Here is a 23,887-nt window from a genome sequence, read left to right as displayed (position 1 = left end):
CAGTGCTAGTATAGATGAAAATCTTTGGTACCTTAGAGTGAATTAGGTTAATTTTATAAGATTGAGAGGGGTACTGATGAACCAAAAAGAAGGAATTACTCTAATGGTAGAGTATCAAACTTTGTCCTGTGGGTGATATGCCTACCTAATAATATTTTTCAATGCAATTAGACTAGAAGGACAAGATATCTAAAGGCCAAAATTACATTAGGAGTTATTGGGGCAAAATCACGTTTTCTTTCTAAGATATAATTAAAATTTCTTTCAATCAATTCAAGAGGTCTAGAAAAGAGCGTCTAGTCATTAATTCCACCATTTAATAAAATATTTATGTCACATGATACCGAATTATTACCAGGACCAGTAGTAAGATACGTATTTTCCACTCTCAGTCTCAGTTCAAAAGTGTGAAAGAAATATGTCATTCTTAGCCACAGAAAAAGAAGTAAATGTGAAGTCACCATTATATACTTATCATCAGATACATGAAACATACATGTCCCGATCTGGGCTACTCTAATAAAGAAAGATGTGAAGAATTTGGAAGGGATTTAGAAACATCTAAGGGCAATCAGAAAAAGAAAGTAAATTGTAAGGAAAAGCCCGAAAGCAGAGAATATTCAGTGTATAAGGAGGAAGCCCAAAGCAGGCCTTTGTTCACAGTAGGCACGTAATGGCCTGGAACTGCATTCAGTGGGAAAAGCTCACAGAGCAAGGGTGGGAAACATTTCCCCAGTCACTGAATCAGCAAAACCTCAAGCAAGGGCCTCATGCCTTCCCGTATCCTTTGCAAAAAGATATTTGATATATTTTCCCCATCACTTAGAGATGAAATGTTCAGTTCATTTACTTTTTTGTTAAAGAACTGAGAATGGGCAACAAAATTTTGATATGCACAGCAAATGCTACAAATACATCTCATTTCTATAGAGTCAATTAAAGTTCAAATAGAATAAACTTCTGTTTATTATTTATTTATTATTTATTATTATTATTATTTATTGTTTAAGACTAGGGTGAGACACGAAAAAGATAGAGACAGAGAGGTAGGTATAGAAGCCATATCCTGGGCATTAGCTATATTGTTCCTTTTTAAAATGCTAATAAACTGCCTATTCTTTTATAGCTCTTTATTCCAATGCATATGCTCTGCTCTGAATCAGGATATTATAATTGCCAATGTGAAAGAAATTATTTTTGGAACAGTACCAGCAGCCAGAGCACGCTCAGCCTGGGGGCAGATGAAATGAAGCCTGTTAGGGTGGTTCCAGATCTTGGCCAGGGACCACAGGTTCCCCGTTCTAGTCTTGGAGGATGGTGACCTGATCCCCTCTCCAGTGAAGAGAGAACAAGAATACCCAGGCTCTAATTGCAGCTTGAGCAATTTAAATTAGTGGTTAAGAAAAATTTCCCCACCCTAGGCTGAAATGGATTTCTGAGAGGTTTTGCAAGCATGTTAATATCAGGACGAATTGCCTTGGGTTATATGGATATTTAAAAACTGCTTTAAAATTGTTTCTTTATAAAATTGATTCAAAGAATTAACATAACTTTCCGCTGTTTGATTTACCTTTTCTTAGTACTTACTGCTTTTACACCATGTAAATAGGCTTTATTTTGATACCCTAAAATGTTTATATCAATGTTTATATAACATAGTATAAGTGTTAAAACAAATTCCCTAACACATCTTAGCACAATCTGCAACCTTTCCTCTGCTGATTCTCTAAGGCCCCAGACTCCTCGCTATCACCTTCGACGCAGTCTTGACTTTCATACTCTCAACTCAGCTCCCATTCTCCCTCTAGCTGGGTCCTGGTTAAGGCAGAGGCTGCCTGGTTTGTTCATTAATGATTCTTTCTTATTTTTGTGATATGAATAAAAACAGAAAATCAGTGTGATTCATGTCAAATATTAAATTCTACTTTGGTTCAAAGTGGATGATCAAAGATAGTCATGTTTAAACACCATTCACCTCATTAGAGATGCAGTGTAATCTTTTATTAAAGCATAGAAATGACTGAATCTTTTATAGAAAAAGCCAAAACTCTGTTATCCCGTGAGAAAGACTGCGATCTAGCCCAGAAGCAGAATGGAATACGGTCTGAAGAGATGGTAAACATTGACCTCGGACATAGACATGCAAGGAGTATCTGGATTGCCCTGTAAGCGAGGGGATGTTGCTCAATATGCCTGCTCATGTAGTGGGTAAATTTCAGCAGTACAGAAACAGTGTTTTTTATAAAGTGCATTAAAAAAGCAAGCCTACTCACAGGCCAAAGAACATTATACTAGAAGCCAAAGCCAATAAACGCCCTCAAAACAAACAACCCCATCCAAACAAAAAAGAAAGCAGAAGGCAAGCTTTTTAAATCATTTTATTAAGAAATTCAACTCTTTAAAGCTTAATAAAAATTTATATAACAAACTGATTTTTGCACGTCTGAATTAGATGTTGATTTTAATCTTCTTTTTAACTGCTACTTTGGTAAAACTTCACTTTTGGGAACTTAAATAGAAAAGAACTGGGTAACAAGCCCTCATTGAGCACAGCCACCACCAGATCACTCTATACATCTGATCTTACGTCTAGCCCTCAGCATCGATACAATTAAAGCACAATTGAGTTAAATGTTAGGGATGTTCTGAAAGGACTAAATTCTATGGGCATAAGGAGAAATTAAAAATGACCACATTTCAGAATTTTCTTTAAAAAGCTATATAAGGGCACCAGCCCCGTAGCTGAGTGGTTAAGTTCACACGCTTCGCTTCGGTGGCCCAGGCTTTCACAGGTTTGGATCCTGGGCGCAGACATGGCACCGCTCGTCAGGCCACGCCTAGGTGGCATCCCGCATACCACAGCTAGAAGGACCCACAACTAAAAAAATATACAACTACATACTGGGGGGATTTGGGGAGAAAAGGCAGAAAAAAAAAAAAAAAGATCGGCAACAGTTGTTAACTCAGGTGTCAATCTTTTTTTAAAAAAAGCTATATAACAGTGACCTAAAAATGACACTGTCAGAATGACTCTTCTAAATGGGAAGGGAAAAAAATAAGGCAGCTCACTCTGAATGAAGCCTTCCCTTCTACTGTAGGAATAATGTGAGGTGTGGGTATGACAAAATACTTAAGCATTATTCCCATTCCATTGCTTAAGAGTAGTATAAAAACGTTGAGATAACTGAGGACAAGAGTGATGCCTTGTACAAACACAGATGTGACCGGCATGTTTCAACAAATCACAGAAAACTATGCTCATACTAAACAGAACTATTACGGAATAAAATTATTGAAGTTTTCAGAATTTAAATTCTGAGTTTAAACGATCAACCTGAGTGCTACTAAAAGCAAATGTGACACTCTAATGAGGGATGCCAATATCAATGCAGCATTATTTATAATTAAAAAAAAAAGCTACAAAGATCCCAATCGTCTGACAATAGGGACTGCTGAAGAAAATTAAACTCTGCTCATATAAGAAAATCATACCCTGCTATTAAAAAGAATGACATTTCAATGTTCAGCATATATGATGCCCATAATAGATTACTAAATTTTAAAAAAAAGATTACTTTGAAAACATTATGCTAAGTGAAAGAAGCCAGAAACAAAAGGACACATTTTATGCTTCTATTTATATAAATGTTCAAAATAAGCAAATCCAGAGACAGAAAATAATTAGCGGTTGGTAGGGTAGAGTAGCTGGAGAATTGAAAGGCATATGTTTTCTTTTTGGGGTGATGGAAATATTCTGAAATTGGGTGATGATGATGGTTGTACAACATTGTGAATACACTAAAACCACTAAATTGTACACTTTAAAATAGTTAAAATGGTGAATTTCATGTTATACGAATTTTACCTTAGTAAAATTGTTTTGAAAAAAAGAGGCATGTGCATGAATATCATATGTGTACACAAGCCACTGGGGGCAGGGGAGAGGAAGAGGGCACCTGTGTGGATGGCCTGATAAAACGCACACCAGTCTATTTGAAGGGCGTTATGCGGGGAGAGAAACCTGGGGGGAGGGCAATTTCACTTTCTTGGTACTGCGCCTTTTCCCTCTAGGCAAAAGTACTATATTGTTTTCTCCTCTATTAAAATCCATCCTAAAACCCTTCTCTTCTCTTGAACTCTAAATAAAATACTGATGTTCTAGTAGTTTGCGCTCCCATTCTCCCTCAGGCTTTTTTAAAAAAATTGACATATAACTTACATACCATAAAATCTACCCATTTTAAGTGTACACTTGAATGATTTTAGTAAGCATATAGTTGTGTAACCATCATCACTGAGAAAGTTCCTTCCTGCTCATTTGCAGTCAATCCCACTTCTACCTCTGAGCAAGCAATCTGTTGTCTCTATAGATTTGTCTTTTCTAGAAATTCATACGAAAGGAATCATATATGTGGTTTTCTGTATCTGTTTTTCTTTTTTATTTAGCATAATGTTTTACAAGGGTCATCCACCTTGACACCTCTTATCAATAATTCATTCCTTTTTATTGCTGTAGAGATATTACTTTTACCACAACGATGGTGTGTAATTGGAAAAGGAAGTAAAGACATTCCCATTTTGAAAATGAAAACATAAAACAACAGGGCTTTTAGGACCACTGATTGCCTCAAGATTCTACCAAGTTCTACAATATAATCAAAGATCACAAAGCTGAAAATTAAGCAATTGTGTCATTAAATTTTACAAAGACATTTGTTTGAACTACATTTACCTGGGAGAAAATGAAATAACCATATGCTTTCTCTACTTTTAGGAGAATCAGAGTAAGCCAAGTAGGTATAAATTTACAAGCATCTTAAATGTTTCTACTGAGTACTTCATTTGTTTTCTCATTTTTTAAAATTCCTTTTGTGCCGCAAGTGTTTAAAAGCTATTTAAAACACCTTAATGCATAATTAATCACCCTGCAAGCTATCAGCAGATTTAGTGGTAGTTTCAGAAGTAAACCAGATTTATACATGCAAGGTAAGCCTAATTGGCTAAGCTCACAAAAAACACAATATCCGATTTTTAGAACCTAATGTGCTCAAGAAAGTATTTGTGCTTTTAAATTAGGAGAACAGCTCTGTATTTAATTAGTCCTTATTTGAGTATGTAATCATTTTAATTTATTTGCAAACACAGGACATTGTTCTCCATCAGCAGATAATGTTCTTCATTAACTAGAGTAGGAACTTTGTGCACAGTGGTAGAAGAAATATTTCTACCTGTGATGAAAAAATCAGAACTGCACACTATCAGACTTCGTTCTTCAGGTTTTATGGTCACCATTCTGAGCTACACATTTGTTAATAATAATATAAAACACTTCTGACTAAGTACTCTGCCAATCCTTAGGAATCAATTTTAATATTTAATGTTTCATTTTACCTATTGCCCAGTTATAAAATGGGTAATTATTAATGGACAAAATTACTCACTGAAATTCAAGTAATAGTAATGTACGAAAATTCAAATTTCAATAAGTCGGATGGTGGCAGAAGTAGAGTTGATTAAAATCAATTATTTCCTCCTTGGCGGTGGAACGTCCTAACAGCCTGGACTGCAGAGAGAGTGGTGATGCAGGCTTTCTTTAGGCTGTTTGAAAGCGAACACTCTATGCTTGACAGATCATTCTTATCTATTCATTAAAGCACACGAACCAATTCTTCCCTAGGGCATTTCCAATAAACCTTGAAATCTTGTTATTGCCACTCCTTCCCCCAAATCCTAACTATATCCTAAAAAGAAAAAAGCAGCTCTCATTAACTACTATAACTATCTTTGAAAAGGTAATTATGTTTTTGCTTGATTCTAAATGTTTCATTCTTAATGTTCTTATTTTGAAATAAGCATATCATTAGATACAAGTAAATTGCTTGAGAAATAATTTAAGCTTTCATTTCCAAGTAAATGGAATTTATGAAAATTGACATCATTTGGTAACCAGTAGTTGGAATGTGACATGACATCCCAAAATGAATCAGTGGATAGTTAGTGAGGATAGCTTTAAGTTGGGCATTATTTGGGTAGGAAGCTTGCTCTAGCTAGTGTTTTAAAGTAAGGCCAGTGCTATTCTGGGTGAAGTATTCTTCATGCTATAATCTGTACCATGCTATATTTTTTGGAAAAATTTGGCACTACTTGATGAAAGACTAAACACTTTGTCATACATTTTTCTTCTTCAACAGGACAAGTTAAGCAAATTGTCTGAGTCATTACATTAGATCTGCTCTATATGACAACAGGCAGATCTCCAAATGTGGTCGTGATTTCCCACAATTCTCCAAGATTGGGTGAGAGTATCCTATAGGATAAGATTCTAATTTATGCAGTTCTTTTTGCCCAGAGTTCTAAATTCTTCCATTTCTATGGGGGAAAAAAGTGTATAATTTCAGAAAGGGAAGACTCCTTTTTTGTAGGTAATGAGTATTACAAACATAATTGCATAATTTAACCTTAGAGACAATTGGCCTTACTTAGCTTTGGAGTATATTTGAGTTGAGCAATACCTCTTAAGGTTAAAAATACATACTTGCAATAAATGCCCAGTTCTTAAATACTACCCCAAATCATATCATTAGATACATTTAAAAAAATTTCCTTTGGGGCTGGGCCCATGGGCAAGCAGGTAAGTTTGCACACTCCCCTTTGGCAGCCCAGGGTTTTGCCGGTTTAGATCCTAGGTGTGGACATGGTACTGCTCATCAGGTCATGCTGAGGTGGCGTCCCACGTGCCACAACTGGAAGGACCCACAACTAAAATATACAACTACGTACTGGGGGCTTTGGGGAGAAGAAGAAGAAGAAAAAAAGATGGGCAACAGATGTTAGCTCAGGTGCCAATCTTAAAAAAAAAAAATTCTCTTTGATTGGATGGCCAGTATCTAAGGATAGTTAAAATTTTAAGACATATAGAATTTTGCATTATCTGCTTTACTCTATCTGGAGAAAGACCACCTCTTTCTACAGGCCTAGTTATATAGCTCTTGAAAACACTCATTGGCAAGCATGATATTATAGCAAAGTCATAAAGTATACATTTACACTATATGTAAAATCAACTACATGTTCTTGGCATATATACATGTGTAAATAACATACTAGACTGAGTGAGTGAACCTGCAAACTCCACTTAAAGTGAATTTCAGTTACTCAGTGAGAACCACTGGCTGAGCTTTTAGCTATGCTAAGAGTGCCTCTAGTATTTAAAAGTACATGTACGTTTTGGGTATAAAATGGGTCCTAAAAGCAAGCCAGATATTCTACTTCGTATTTAACTGAAGAAACAAGTCTATTTTAAGGCTCGAGAAAAAAAGTCACCACATAGTACTTTTTGAGACACAGCATATTAGTTCTTAAAGTATGCATAAATATGGCTACAGATACAGTATCCGTTTTTGCTGAGGAAGATTCGCCCTGAGCTAACATCTGTTGCCAATCCTCTTTTTTTGCTTGAGGAAGTTCAGCCCTGAACTTCATCTGTGCCAATCTTCCTCTACTTTGTATGTAGGTGATTGCCACAGCATGGCTGACAAGTGGTTATGTCTGTGCCTGGGATGCAAACCCAGGCCACCAAAGCAGAGCACACTGAACCTAACCAGTAGGCCACAGGGCTGGCCCCCAAATACTGCACTTTTGATTTAAGAGTTTTATAAGGGAAATTTTGGCTATACATTACCCTTCATGTAACCAAGCAAGTTCTAGAACTAAACTCTTGCGTTAAATTTAACTCCACTGTATAGCTGTTTTGAGAAGAATAATATAAAATGGTTTCGCACCTAATCATCTGAGTCAAATAAAAGACAACCAACAAAAATCTCCACAACATTGATTTGAAGTGAAAATCATTTTCTCGGGGGTGAGAGAGGCAAAAACTAAAGAAAACTTGATTCATTTGGGGAATTTGGCTGAAGATTAACAGTCTTAAGTCTAACCAACAGTGGAAGAATTTAATTTCCAAAGCATCATCTACCCTGTTCATGAGGAAGAAGTGGGTATTAACAGAAGTCACTCCTTACATGTGCCTTAAGAAGAAGTGTGGAGACTTATAAATTGAACTGAAAAAGGCAAGAAACATACTATCCAAGGATTACAATAAAAAATTATTCTAAAACAGTTTCATAAGTTTGAAAACCCAGCCCCAAACTAATTATTAGTGAGTGTATTCCTCCAGAAAATTACATATTAATAAAGAAAAACATATTTGTGTGACTCCAGAGATTAGTGATCATATTCTTATAAGAAATATGTTTTATCTTAATCTCCCTTTATGATTGAAAACTAGCTCTAAAAAGGAGCCATTAATGTGTCAGCTTGGCATTTCTTTTTATTTAGTCTGAAAGTTTTGTTTTTACAAAAAGGCAACATTTTCTTCCCCATATGGCATCTTTCTCATAAACGTGAGCTTTGTCCAGAATCATCGGCCATTTCTCCAGAAAAAGCCAATGATCAATATAAAAGATACAGTATTTTCTTACAGTTTCTTTGGCAAGAGAGCATGACAATATAAACCCAATAAACTTAATACAAAGAAATAATGTTGTAACTCAAAATAAATTGCTTGTTTAATCTCTGTTTTCCTGATTCTATACTAGATGACTTCTATTCTTAAAGCTTAAAATAAATTGGGATACAAGGCAAAATCAGATCCTAGTTAAAAAAAAAGGGGACACTGAGGGGGCTGGCCAGGTGGCACAGCAGTTAAATGTGCACGTTCCGCTTCAATGGCCTGGGGTTTGCCGCTTCGGATCCCGGGTGCAGACCTATGCACTGCTTGTCAAGCCATGCTGTGGCAGGTGTTCCACATATAAAGTGGAGGAAGATGGGCGCAGATGTTAGCTCAGGGTCAGTCTTCCTCAGCAAAAAGAGGAGGATTGATGGCAGATGTTAGCTCAGGGCTAATCTTCCTCAAAAAAAGAAAAAAAAGAAAGAAAGAAAATGGGACACCGAGAACAGTGCTTTAGCAAAAGTAAACTCAACAACACAGTTTAAATGAATTGGGAAAATTTTAATTAATAAGCAGCAAATGCACTTTACATTGATAACTGCAATATTGAAATTGTGACATTTTAAATATTTTTCTCAAAAAAAGGTTAGTGATTTTCTTTTTGCCTGGGAAACATGGAGACCCAACTATGAACATTAATGTGGCCTACCTCGGTCACTATGGTTTAGTTAATGCTAATATCTAAACAGATGTTCACATTTCACGTCTACAATAAGGTAGACTGGGAACTTCTTGAATCGACGAATTTTAGCAAAAATTTCACGAGATAATTTACGGAATGTCAAATTTTTGAAGTGCAAACTCATAAAACTCTAGGTTGGGCTCACTTTTTTGCTTCAAGCACATCTGCCTCGAGAATACAGGGAATTTTTCTTTCCTAATTCCTTGAAAAAGTATTTCTGTAGTACGTCTTGTGTCTTCTTCACTATGAGTGGGTTGTTTTTAAGAAAGATTATCAGCTCTGTGATTAGTTTTCCACAGTTGACAAAAATCTATCAAAAACACCCTAATGTAATTTGCATGGAGAAAAGTTGTTTTCCAAAGGCTGCAGGAACAGGAAAGAAATAGCACTTCTTATTTGTATAAGCACAAACACTTAAAGCTAGTCATATTGCAGGTAAATCCAAGAGAGTATTCAAAAGTTCCATAAAAATGAACAACAGATACACGTTTACTTCCACTGCTCCAACAGTCGAACATTGGATCTGCATGAGAGTTGCACTGTAGCAGTTTCTTGGTCCAATTTAAGAGTTCAGAGTCCTTTTTGTGTATTTTGCCCAACGATGTCCACATCCCAGATAAATTCAGTTCAAAAAACAGAAATTAGGGCAAAGACTCCGTATAGCAAAGCACAAGGATATGCTACTAGAAGTTGCTGTCCTTCCATGGCTAATGCAGAAATAAAAATTTTGGAAGCAGAAAAGCTACACCATCCAATGATTCCAGCAGTGAGAATGATTCCTACCATGCCTCTGTAACGGACAAGAAAAAACAAGGGGAGGGCAAATAAGGCAGTAGATGAGCTTAGTTAGGTAAGAATACTACAATAACCAATTCTAAAGAAAAGCATTTTAAAGCCACATGTAGTCATCTGCAGAAATAATCAAGATTTTTTCCAAATGCTAAAATGTCTCTCTCAGTGAATTCAAGGATGCTGAATTATTTCATGTGATAAAAAGCTCATTTATAACTACATTTTGCTCCTGTTAGCATAGGGTTTCTCAGCCTTGGCACCACTGACATTGGGCTGGATGTACTTTTGTCGTGGGGGCTCTTCTGTGCATTGTTAGGATGTTCAGCAGCATCCCTGGCCTCTACCCATAAGATACCAGTAGCACTCGTGTCCCCTACAGTTGCAAAAAGCACAACTGTCTCCAGACGTTGCCAAATGTCCCTGGGAACAAAACTGCCCCTGGAGGGAAAACACTGTTTTAATAGAAAATACCTTCCATAAAATTCAAATATAAATATATTAATCTCAACAAATGAAAAGAATGAAGCAGTTTCTACACTGAAAATATGAAGCATTTTTATCCAGAGCAGGAACACTATGAAGCCATCATCTTGCCAAATCTCTAGCATCAATTAGTTGATAGGCGCTCTTCTCCTAAACCTCCATTTTAACTTACGAGGTATAACAAAGCCCTATTACTGCTTGTGTCCAGCACTAGCCACAAGGAGGAGCTTGAAATGTTGAGAGCATCTGCACACTAGCCACAAGGATTACATCAGTAATCCTACATCTTTCTTTTTAACCTTACCTAAAATATTATTTTATCAGCACTAATTTACATCTTTCTTTTTAATCTTATCTAAAATATTATTTGAAAAATTAGATTTAAAGTTGCTTAAAATACATCTGAGAACATGGTAAGCTCGTAACAGCCTCTTGCCATAAAAAGAATATGTTTCATTTTCAGTTAAAAAGTTGCCAAATAGAGTATGGGTTTACTACCCATTTCCTTAACATATGCTCCACGTCTTTAAGAAATCAGATATAGTCTAAAAAAATACCAGAGTAGGTAAGTATAATTTTAACAACTTGACCTTTTGCATGCAATATTTATATTAACAATCACCATTGTTCAATTCATTCACTGACACTGGTAACTAAACACAAAACTAGGAAATTCTTTATCGTATGTAAAAGTTGAGATGGTATAAAAAGTTTCTAAATTTATTCTCAGTTCCACTGCTCATCATTGAAAAGCAAGCAGCACAGTCCTCACTCACAAGAGGCACAATCCAATGTGCTTGCTGAATCAGTGATTTATCTCAAACTGATGGAGAGGTAAAACCCAATACAGAGAATTGTCAGTCAACCCAAAATGAAGATCAGTACTTACTGCAAAGAAAATATCACTGCAAAGCTGGAGAGTAGGATCATGGGAAGAAGACAATATCCAAGGACACTTGCCACACAACCAAATGAAACACCTGTCATACTCATTAAGTTTAATAAACAAAACATTCCTAGACATCCAATTGCACTGATCCCATATACATAGCCAAACTGGATTTTGCCAGCCTATGGGTAAAGAAAAGATTATAGGTTAAAGGGGAAAAAATAAGTTACTTTTGGCCTTATTTCACCTAAAATGGTACATGTAGAAGATATTCAATTTGTGAGCATCAAAATCTACACAGGTATCTATTCTTTACGCAGAGAAGTAAAACACTGAGCAGACTGGCTTTTACATCTTTCTTAAGTTTCAAGTATCCACCTCCCAATACATAGATATTTCATTTCCTATTTTCCAGTTAGCATGTGCACTTGGCATAGAATTGAACAAATAAAGATATGAAATCATGCTACAATCAACTAAAATAGTAGCTTTCTAAAAAGAAATCTGACTGATTTTAAGCAAATAAACTTGAGACAAGAAGGAAAATCATTCAGAATGTTTGGATAATAGCTAATATCACTTGAGAAACCAGCTAATTCCACCAAAATTGCCTGAAGCAATTTATTCTCATTGGCAGATGTAGCCATAATCTTTTTAACAGCAGAAATAATTTCATCATTCACATTATATGGGTGGTAGAGGAGCTAGGAGAAAGGAAGCCAGATAAACAGGAAGCCAGAGTTCTGTAGGGAGGGGAGGAGAAAAGAAAACTGATTAACAATGAGGCAAGAGGAATATAATGGAAGATATTTTTTTCTTTCATTATTTTTGCAAAGTGTTAGTTGAGTTATACAGTCCTTTGACAAAAGCAGTCCTTCTGCTTTTGTAAAAGACATCACTGAACAGTCTGAGGACTTATGACTAGCTAAATTGGAGTTACAGTACTCTCATCAAGATATGTGCACAAATGTTGTATTCAGGTCACACTATCACTAAAATCAGTCCACAGAGAAGCCTTCAAAAAGTTTCCGGTTGTAAGACTTTTGACATACAAAACTCCATCTTGAGAATGCCTCTGCAGATTATGTTAATATTTATTTCAAAACACTTGATTGAGAGTGCAGAAGTTCGAAAAACCTCAGCTGAGTTTATTGCTGAATTCACTCATGCGGTAGGAATAAAACCTCCTCTGTGTACAGTGCTTTAAACTTTTCAGAGTGTTCTCACATCACCCGTCTTGCTTAATCTCCAAAAAAACCTTGTTAGGTGGGCAGCACAGGCTTATCTATCGGAGGGAGCTGAAGGATTAAATGACTTGCTCAGGGACAGAGTAGGAGCACTGAGTTCATGCCCAGTTTTTCTGACTAAAAATCCCATCTTCTATGCATTACATCATTTATCTCTTCTAATTCAGCAACAGGATAAAAGAAAACAAATACTAACAATTATCTTTACAACTTTTCATAAATTCAAGCAACTCACTACTATTCAAAACACACCAAACACTTGACATATAAGCAGAATCTCAAAAATGGCTCTTGGGGGAATATTTAAAGATTGTTCTTTAATCTCATACTGAGAATTGAAACTAAAACCTTACCAGTAACAAGGTGGCTCCAAAGGCAAGGCAAAACACCATTGGTCCTGCCAAATCAGTCTCATTCATGATGCTGCCATCTGCTACTTTTAATGGATGTAACACTGTTAGTGTTTTTTGCCAGATGTGGTCAAAATTGATACCTAATTCTAAAGGAAAAGAAATTAAGGAAGTCAATTAGGATTTGTGACATCTTTAATTTACCAGAATCTATGCTGGATCAGAAGACAAAATGAGACATCCAGCATCAAGAGGACCTAGCACTACCAGACGACATTATTTTGATGAGTCCTCAATATCAGTCTTCACTGACTGGGGTGCTTATTCAACAAATATCCAATTTCTGGTTTGGTGTTGGAAAAGGGTATGGATACGATGAAATAGACATTCTCAGCTATGACAGCAGAGCAAAGAACATATGGAAAGGGTTCATAGTAAAGCGTTCTTTCCCTGGGCTTCAGGAATACCTGGAGGCTCCATGAAATTACATACAAAACCATGTCTCTATGTATATGTGTGCATTTTTCTGAGGAGAGTATCCAGTTTTCATTAGACTTTCAAAGGGTATCTGATCCAAAAAAATGTTCAGAGCTACTGCTTTATGGGTTTTGGAATACAATTTGAAAACCACCATACTTTTCAGCAATGTTACCAGTCCTGCCAGCTTATTTCCAGGTAGAATAAGCAATAGCATGCTATTGCCTTTCATTCCTTCCACTGATAGAATTTAATCAGTAATCTGAAGTAAAAATAGATGCATACATATTGACATACTTTATTATTCCTTTACAAAGATTTATTAAAAATATGGTCCCCTCGGGCTCAATGTGGTTTCATTTATACTGTGTTCAAAATGGGTCACTTAGTAGAAAACTTCTCTCTACAACATTATTCTTTTAGAGGAAAGGAGAACTTCTCCAAATTAAGATTTATTTTCACTGACCAGCTGGATATTACAAAGTACCATAAAGTGTTACGACCAATCCTACCTTCTAATAAAGGTGGCTCATCCTCAAAGTTGTTTCCATAGAATGGCTGAGATGTGGTTGGAGTGTACGTCTGAGTTGGATGGAAAATCTGCCCGGTGTATGGCTGCTGTGGCTGCATCATGTCTGGAGGGACAAATCGGCCTTGCTGCGAGTAGTCATAGCCAGCATACTGTCTATAAATCAAAGGAAGTTGGTTTCTCAGAAGTATTTCAATCCACCAACAGCTGAAATGGGCAGCTAGGGAATCTCAGTCACGCAATTCCTAGGATATCTACTCTGCCAGTTTTTATATATGGTAGCTGAAATGATTACTAAGATCAAGCTGATTATCTACAATGAAAAGTTGTCTATTTTTTTTTTTTTAAGATTTTTTTTATTTTTTCCTTTTTCTCCCCAAAGCCCCCCAGTACATAGTTGTATATTCTTCGTTCTGGGTCCTTCTAGTTGTAGCATGTGGGACGCTGCCTCAGCGTGGTTTGATGAGCAGTGCCATGTCCGCGCCCAGGATTCGAACCAACGAAACACTGGGCCGCCTGCAGCGGAGCGCGCAAACTTAACCACTCGGCCACAGGGCCAGCCCCAAAAGTTGTCTATTTTTTATAGAGAATCTTCCTGATGATGCCAACACTCACTTATTCAGCACTTAAGCATTTTACAAACTATTAAACTTTTAAACATCAGGGGATCAACAAATTAAAACTTAAGAATATTGTCTATATTTACCCCTTAGTGAGTATATATAACATAAAGATAGCTGTGAAATAAAATTTATGCCTAAGACTATGAATGAAAACTTAGAATGACAGACTTTGTACTACACATTATGTAATTTTCCATTGTAATTTGGATCTCCATTGAACGTTAAATCATTCTTCTTTATTCTTTGTAGTATGTTTTTTTGCAAGTGGGTAAATCTCCTTAAGAACCACCATCAATTTCAACCCACAGAGTGGAAGAATCAAGCTTGTCCTTTGTGAAAGCTGTCTGAATACAACAAAACATTATTAGTACACCTTGCATTTAAATAGAGCTTTTAATTTTTCGCAGGAGTTGTACATCTATCGTCTCATTTGATATGTGCTACAGCAAATCCTGCATTTTAGAAGGAGAACACTTACCAAGGCTATTTTAGTGATGATAACAACAGGGAACAAAGGATACTGAAGCAGTATCTTTAAAGACCTGTCTCATCAGATTCTGGAAAAATATGACTATCTATCAGTGGGACTAATGTAATTACATAGTAAGAAATACAGAGCAAAAATAATTATTTTATTTTTATTTATTTTTTTTGGTGAGGAAGATTGTCCCTGAGCTAAGATCTGTTGCCAGCTCTTTTTGCTGGAAAAAGATTGCCCCTGAGCTAACATCTTCCAATTATTTGTATCCTCCTCTATTATTTGTATTATCTTCCTCTATTTTTTGTATGTGGGATGTCGCCACAACATGGCTTGACGAGTGCTGTGTAGGTCTGTGCCCGGGATCTGAACCCGTGAACCTCAGGCCACTGAAGCAGAGTGCGTAATCTTAACCACCATACCACTGGGCTGGCCCTAAAAATAAAATAATTATTTTAAAAGTAAAATATTTCAAAAAATGAGATCTGAGAAGCCTTAGATAACCTTTAGTCTAATTACATTTTAAAATTTTATAGCTCCCTTTTGATAAATATAAAAATCTAATGATATTACTTGAGATTTTAAAGTTAAATCTAATTTTTCAATTAATTTATTTTTTTGCTATATAATAATATAGAATTCATTACAGCATTATTTTAACATCAAAAGATAGAAAACAAAACAATATAAATAGCTATCAGTAAATATATTGTGATATGGGCACAGATTACTATGCACTTGTTAAAAGGAATGAGGCAGTTTTATGTCTACTGATAAGGAATGATAATCAAGAAATATTCAGGGGCTGGCACAGTGGCGCAGTGGTTAAGTTCCCATGTTCTGCTTCTCGGCGGCCCAGGGTTCGCCAGTTCGATGCCGGGTGCGGACATGGCACCACTTGGCACGCCATGCTGTGGTAGGCGTCCCACATATAAAGTAGAGGAAGATGGGCACGATGTTAGCTCAGGGCCAGGCTTCCTCAGCAAAAAGAGGAGGACTGGCAGTAGTTAGCTCAGGGATAATCTGCCCCCCGCCCAACAACAAAAAAAAGAAATATGCAGTGAAGAAGAAAAAAGCCAATGTTCAGAATAGTGTATACCATACGCACCCATCATGACTGTGCTTTTTAGAATATATCTTTATCTATACATCTACATCTATGTATATGTGTGTGTATTATATATATCTGTATATATAATTATGAAGGTAAAGGGATCTGGAAATGGGAAACAGAAGACAATTTATACACTATAAACTCTTGTACCTTTGTAGCTTTAAAAATGTTGTACAACATTTATTATTTATTGAAATTAATTCTAAATATGCTGTATGTTATAGGTATATACTAAGTACTGAAAATTTCCAAAAACATAAATAACCTTTTTGAATGGTACTGTGTGATGCACTGTTATAAGTGTTTAACGTGAATTATCTCATATTATCCTCACTATAACTCTATGAGGTTGATTTTACCATCCTTTCCATCATAAAAATGTGGAAACTGATATTTGGGTTAAAATGATTTGTCCATAGTGGTGCCAAGATTCAAAACTAGACTTTTTGACCCCAGTGGCCAACTCTTAATAATTCTAAGAAAAATCACCCCAAAATCCTACCTTACAGAGACAGTTATACTATTTTTTTCTGTATATGCATTTCCCCAGTATTTTGGTATGCAAATAGGTTGATTTCTATTTACTTACACACATACACACACAGCCCACAGGGCTAGCTGGTTGAACTAGGACAAGAATTCACATTTTCTGATTTAGTACAATATGCTATTGTGTTGATCTCTGTTAGGATGTATCATTAATCCACCTTTCAGTTTATGAAATAGCTAGAAAAGCTCCAGATGGAGGTTTTTACAATCTGTATAAACAGACTGTATTTTATTTTCTCTCTCTCATACACACACAGGAACACAAAGAAAGAGAGAGAAAGAACATAACTAGAAGTGTATGCAACAGAAAAACAAGAATAGTATAAACCAGTGGGTGTCAAACTCTTTGGTCTAAGGACCCCTTTATACTCTTAAAATTTATTATTGAGAAACCCAAAGATTTTTTGTTTATGTAGGTTATATCTATCAATAATTATCATATTAGAAATTAAAACTGAGAAATGTTTAAAATATTAATTCATTTAAAGTAACAATAAATCTATTACATGTTAGCATAAACATTTTTTACAAAAAAATTATTTCAAAAATTAGTGAGAAAAATGGCACTGTATTATATTTTTGAAAAATCTTATTTATGTCTGGTTTAACGGAAGATAATTAAAAATCCTTATATCTGCTTCTGCAGTCAATCTGTTGTGATATATTGTTTTTAGTCGAAAATCTAGTGTTGCAGACATGCAATTGAAAAACAGAGTATTTCAATAATCTTTTCAAATTATCATGAATAGTCTTTATGACACTACATAAAAATTCAAAGAAAAGTGGTAGTTTTTTGAACTTAAATTGAAATGCAGAAATTAAAAACACTGATGAATTTTTTATACTCTGTTACATTACAATACATTGATCTGTCTTGCACTTTGAATGGATCCATTCTTTACTCATGTATGATTTTGTAACATCATGCACTGGCCACTTAGAAAATACTGGCATGAGTTGTGCAGATCTTCCAAATACTGATACGTTTAATATGAAAATATAAAATATAAATATTTTAAAGGTCACATTTGTAGTAACATCACTGATCTCATCAGAAAAATGGCTAAATACTGAGAGACTGACAAATTCACAGTGATGGATACAAGTTTTCTGAAATTTTCATTTGCCTGAAAATTCCAGTTTCATCACTGGCCACACATACTGCCAATTGCTTTCCTTGAAGTAACAGGCTCACTTTATTCCTTTTTGAGAAAGTCTGAATAACCATAGTTTGTCAGTTGTTCTTTCCAATAAAAATGGTTTCCATGAAAGAGCAGCTGGTTCAGCTTGCAACCCAAATTGCACAGCTGCTTTTCCTAGAGATATCAATGTACTTCAGCATGAGGTAGAAGTGCTTTATGCCTGTTTCCCATGTTGTCACACAAATTAGTTTAAAAATGTACATGCTCGAGGGTCAGAATTTAATAAAACAATAATTCTTACTGTTTCATCAAGGGCATCCTTAAATGAAACAGGTTCTCCCCTCTTCCCCACAAGTGTGTGGTGATGAAGAACACAATGACTACTATAACAATTTGATGCCACTGTCTGGATTCATATTTGGGTACCGGCAGTACTAAGTATTGCTTGTGCAACAGTGCAAATGTCAACACACCTAAAAAGGTATATAATATCTTTGTATTGTTATGAAAATAGTTTTGAACTTAAAGACTCCCTGAAAGGTCTCAAGGGCCCTCTGGGGTCTGCAGTCCACACTTTAAAACCACTGATACAGTGCTTTATATAGAGACAGGTAAGTTTCACGTAAGAGAAATACTGCAAGCAAATGATAGCTTCAAAAGTGGCACTAGCGTTCTTTCTTCAAAATAAAAGGTGAGAAAGGTAATACTATGGAATTTTACCATTTTCCTTCTCTGGCAGGACCTGGTCAGGAAAATTCCTGACTCACTCCTGCTGGCTTTAAACTAAAATGTAACATGGTAGACATGAACATTATAGACTAAATCAACACTTTTACATCAGGAAAAGCAGCAAACAGTAAACCAATACTCTCAGAAGCACTCGGAACCAACAACAAAGACAAAGCCTCTTAACAGATGGGGTTGGCTACTTAAGTTCAGGAAAATCCTCAGACAGTCCATAAAGGTATTACCAGTTAAGACAAAAATGAAAAAAATACTAGCCTTCAATACTTTAAAAAATATATAATTGGTATTACTATATATTTTATAGGCATATCTAGAATACAATGTGGGACCTATCCAATATGACATTCATAAAACTGAACAGATTAAGATGAGAGGGCCTTATACTTTTTTTGTCATATGAATGTAGGAATGATACTTGGAAAATACCTATAGAGGAACCTATGCAAAATGTTACAGCTGACTTCATAGGGCAAATACAGAATGACAGGCTAATAATAAGTCAAACTTGAAGACAATCCAAGATAAATGCTATTGGAATCTAGATTTTCATCAACAGTGTGCTGAAAGTTATCAACTGATCTTTGTTACCAAGTTAGCAAAACAAACAATATTATTTGACAAACAGAGATGGACATTTAAAATGTCATTAGGCTTCAGCTCTAATTGAAGGTACATATAGAAGTAGAAGAGTCCAATTGTTTCATAAAGCTCAGAGGCCCAAATTTATTACTACTAACACATTAGGCATCTTGTTTTCCTAAGCATCATCTATAAACTCACATTCATTAACTGGCAGTAAGGGTTATATAAGCACTTGGAATAAAAGTTCTTCACGAGTACTGAAGCAATGCTTACTCGTAAAGTACATGATTTGGTTGGAGTGGACCTGTGAGAAGAGTTAGCAACAGAATATCTAAACAACTACTCTGTGGAAAACTGAAATAAGATGATGGTAAGTGAAATGAAAGGATAAGTTACACCTTTAAGTGATGCAAACACGGACAGGATAGGAAAGAAAGGCAGAGACAGATAAACCTAGGAGGTTGCAATCTAAATGGAAGAGTGCTGGGTCCAAACATCAATACCATTTGGTTAAAAATAGGCCCACACACAGAGAGAGGTTTTCCAAAGCCCCATAGCTGCTCTCGGGCCCATCTTACATTCATTTGCCCTCTCATACACAGAACGATCACAAAACAATACTTATTTAGGTAAATACATGAATGGGAAATTCTCAACATGATTCTTCCAATTCTGCCCAATTAACTGACCAAAAGAAATAAATCCTCAATGGTATGTAATTGAGAATTTAACGGAAAGGAAAAAGTGATTCACAGTATTTTTTACATGCTCACTCCCATTGTTCAGTGTATTAAGTTTTAGGGAGAAAAAAACCTTACAATACGTCAAATTAAGCATATTCAAGGGGTCTGTAAGTTGTAAAAAGTATAGCCTATCCAAGACAGACCATACCGTGGGGCTGAATTTGATTTTTAAAATCCTTGGGTGCTTTCATTCAGATTAATTAATTCAAACACATTCTAGTATTACACATTTCTCTCAGACTGACTGGATACCCAGCCTTCCCTTGCCGTCATCCTATGATAGTCTTTCATGAGGTTTTTAATTCAGGGTCCACAGATGAACATCAGATGACACATGAACCGATCGAAGTTATATGCACATTTACGTGCGTGTTTGAGTGCATGCATATATTTCTCACAAATGAGCCCACAGTTTTTCTAAGGTTCTCAATGGGGACCTGGATCATCTAAAAACGGGTAAGCAACCCTGATAAAGGAAACTCCTTTACTGAATGGGAAGCTGATAAGATTATCTTTAAGGTCCTACGAAACTAAGGATGTGATGTCTTAGAGGAGATTGGCAGAAAGCCTTCAGTTCATGTATTTTTGTCACAAACACCAGGGACTATAAAAAGATCAGTCTTATCAGTTTTCCTCTGTTTTTTTAAACAGTTTAGGGTTGAAAGGTTTTGAGTCCCACTCTTCAATCTGCAACTGGAAACTTGTGTGCACCGACCATAAAGCTGTGGTAAGAGAAGTAATAAAATTGATTACCAATTGCTATGTGAAAGTGACCTCATGATTCATAAAAAGGCATGACACTGCTAAATAGCGTCACTAAGCAATTCCAGTTAGTGTCGACAAAGTCTGAAAGCTGGACTGATTTAACTACTAAACAAGCTGTCAAAAGACTTTAATTTTTAACTGGTCCCGTGGACTACGTAGCCTATCTTCTGGGTACCTGAAGCTCTGCTACATATCTTAAATGATGTAGAAATACTCTTACTAGGAAACAGTTCTTCAACGATCTCCTTTTCCGCCCACAGCACACCTAAAGATTTTGCAGAAGATACCAACGCTAAATAGGGCAATCCCTTCAAACCCATCCGGTATCACAGATCTCTCCAGAGGAAGGAAGATGATGAAAAATCCTGATAAGGGACACGTTCACACGTTCAGGCAGAACCAAACATGCTGGGTACATGCTGCCACTGCAATCCCGACTAAACAAATTGCCAAAGTTGAAAAGTTACTTGCTATAGGGTCCTCCACTTCCTCCATAATCATAGGACTGCTGTGACTGGTCATCGATGCTGTAACTTGTCTGGTAGAAATCCGTGTTTAAGTTATCAAAGCCTGACATTGCAAACGATCTGCAACAGAAGAGAAACGGCAAATAGTACTGACGCCCAAGATCTTACTGAATTTGTTCCCGATACTTTCCTTAAGCAAATACTCCCAGAAGGCGGCAAATATTTCTTCCGGAATTTTGGGGAGCAGCGCTGAAGGGTGGATCGGGGGAGGGGGGTGCTGAAGAAATGTCTAGTCGCTAAGTGAAGGCCCGGAAAGACGCCCCCATTTCAAGAAGCTCCTAAGCCTTGGGTTAGGGGCAGGGTCGTGAGAGGAGTGGTTCCACGGGGGTCTAAGACACCAACAACTACAAGGATGATTCCTCATCACGGGACAGGGCTTTACAACAGGCAACGCGACTGCCTCCTTGCAAAGTAAGGCCCGGGCGTGCCAGGAAAGTGCAGACTCCTGGAAGGCCGCGCCTGAGGTGCAGGGGCCGCGACACAGCAGGGCCTGAAAGGGAGCGGGGGTCTGAGCGAAGGGACGCGGGCGCGGCGCGGCGCTGCACAACGAACCGCGCCGCATAGGTGTGGCGAAAAGCCGAACGGTGTGCCACGGGCCTGGGACACTCACCAAACGCGGAGGCGGTGGCGGCAGTAGCTCCAGCAGCCCCAAATAACCCCCAAATTCAGTTTTAGACCCTGAACTGGACCCGTTGCTACGTGTCACAGGGCCAAAGAACTGCTTCCGGGGCACGGCGGCTCGCGCAGGCGCGGTGACAGATTTTGAGACCCCGCGGTAGGCGGGGGAGACTTGATCTGGAATGGAGCATGCGCAGTATCGACCAACTAGTCTCGAGGCGGGCCAATGAGAAGAGGGAAAACTCGGCAGCCTGTTAGCTGCGGAGGCAGAAAGGCGCAGGCGCCGCAGGTGTTTACTGGTTAAGAGAAGGGAGATTTCGTTAGTAGACCGAGGTTCTGGAGGAAACCGTGTAAGCGCTGGAATGAAACCGACTGAGTCCATCCATTGTCCGCAAACTACATAGCCTCGGGCTCTCTGCATTTACTATGATTCAGGCACTGTGCTAAGGAGTTTATGTGTATTGTTTACTCCTGACAGCCTAATGAGATAGTTACTGTATTACTCTCCTTTTATAGGTGAGGGTGTGAAATGTTCACTTAGTAACGTTGAGTGCAACATTGCATGACAAGTCTGTACTAGCTATGCTAGCTGCTGAGGGTACTGAGGATACTATGGTGACTACAAGCTAGATAGTACTCACCTGGAGTTGGTGGGGAAGGGGGTAATCAAACACAAATAAAATTATTACTGATATTCTTAAGTGCCTCATAATTCTTTGAAAGGATGTAATATTCATTTGGGAAGAAGAATCTGGACAGACACTATAAGGTCTGATCAAAAGGGTGAATAGGAGTTAATTAGAGGAAAGGGGGGAAGAGAAAAGGGAAGGGAAAAGGAGGAGAAGAGGTGAATATTTCTGGTAGAGAGAACAGCGTGTGCAAGGCCCAGGCTTAGGGGAAATGTGGTGTGAGTTAACGTCTCTCAACCAATGCACGATTAACAAAGGTGATTGTTGTGGGGGCCTGCCCTGTGCACTGTAAGATGTTAAGCAGCATTCCTGACCTCTACCCACTAGGCGCCAATAGCACCCTCCACCCACACACCTTGTGACAACTAAAAATGTTCCAGACATTGCAAAATGTCCTTTGGGCAACATCAGAGTTCTGAAATTATTGGTCTAAATGAAGCTAGGGTGATTGAAGGCAAGTTAGGGGAGCCACATAGGAGTTGAGGCTGGAGTTACAGGCAAGGGCCAGGAAATGGAAAGCTTTGTGGGATTCCAGTGTTGGTTCTAAAAGAAAAGAGAAACCACTGAAGGTATGAACTGATGGGTTGCATAATTAGCTTGTGTACTTTTTACAAAGATTGCTCTGGCTGCTGTGTTAAATCACTTTCTCAAAGTGGAGGAATCCCGACCACCCTAACTCCAAATGCCATGGCATTAACCAATGAGCAGAACTGTCTTCGGGGCTTATGGTACTAAAATTTACACTGTGAGTCCTTGCATTATATGCTGGGACCAAAATTCTGTGGTCCTCACAAAAGAAACCAGACCATTGCTCCGGGACCTGTTTCCAAAGGAATAATAAAATTTCACTGGTTAAAACTTTTCTCTCAACACACAAAAACACACACCGAAATGAAACAAACAGGTAAAAATCAAACAATAAAAGCACACTCGCTTCCAAACAAAAATAGCAAAACAATATAACAAAACCAAAAAAAACAAGGAGTGTACTCTACAGACAAACATGCAACTACCTTTGAGGTTTTCTACTCCATCAGAGAATTTCTGAAATTGTTCATCCAACTATATAATTTACCACCTTTTACTAATCCTTTTAGAATTTCATTGATGTAGGTACCATCTACACAGCTCTAAGTAGACGGACAATATATCCTGAATTGCTGCAGACAGCCCTGTTCTCCCATTTTATGCCTGTTTAGTCCAGCATAATTATTAATATTGTCCCCTTTTCCTTCTCAAAAATATTGCAGTTTTGTTGATAAATTCTATGGTTGTACTCTCTTTCAGCTACATTATCCATGAAGCTGTTTCTAGTTATCAACAATATGCAATAATTCATCACTTTGTCTACT

The 23,887-nt window shown here is 37.1% G+C and overlaps 1 protein-coding gene across 1 annotated transcript; it reads right to left on the bottom strand.

Moving 5' to 3' along the window:
- Nucleotides 1–8,995: 8,995 nt before the first annotated feature.
- On the bottom strand, nt 8,996–21,969 carry YIPF5 (Yip1 domain family member 5). Its single transcript, XM_046667835.1, has 6 exons — nt 21,839–21,969; nt 21,169–21,288; nt 13,942–14,114; nt 12,956–13,101; nt 11,356–11,537; nt 8,996–9,981 (listed from the first exon to the last, which is right to left on the bottom strand). Exons 2-6 carry the CDS (start codon nt 21,276–21,278, stop codon nt 9,819–9,821), a joined length of 774 nt encoding a protein of 257 aa, XP_046523791.1. The 5' UTR covers nt 21,279–21,288; nt 21,839–21,969; the 3' UTR covers nt 8,996–9,818.
- Nucleotides 21,970–23,887: the final 1,918 nt, after the last annotated feature.

The sequence above is a fragment of the Equus quagga genome, chromosome 7, assembly GCF_021613505.1.
Source record: "Equus quagga isolate Etosha38 chromosome 7, UCLA_HA_Equagga_1.0, whole genome shotgun sequence".
Lineage (NCBI taxonomy): Eukaryota > Metazoa > Chordata > Mammalia > Perissodactyla > Equidae > Equus > Equus quagga.
This window is presented reverse-complemented; position numbering and strand designations above follow the sequence as displayed.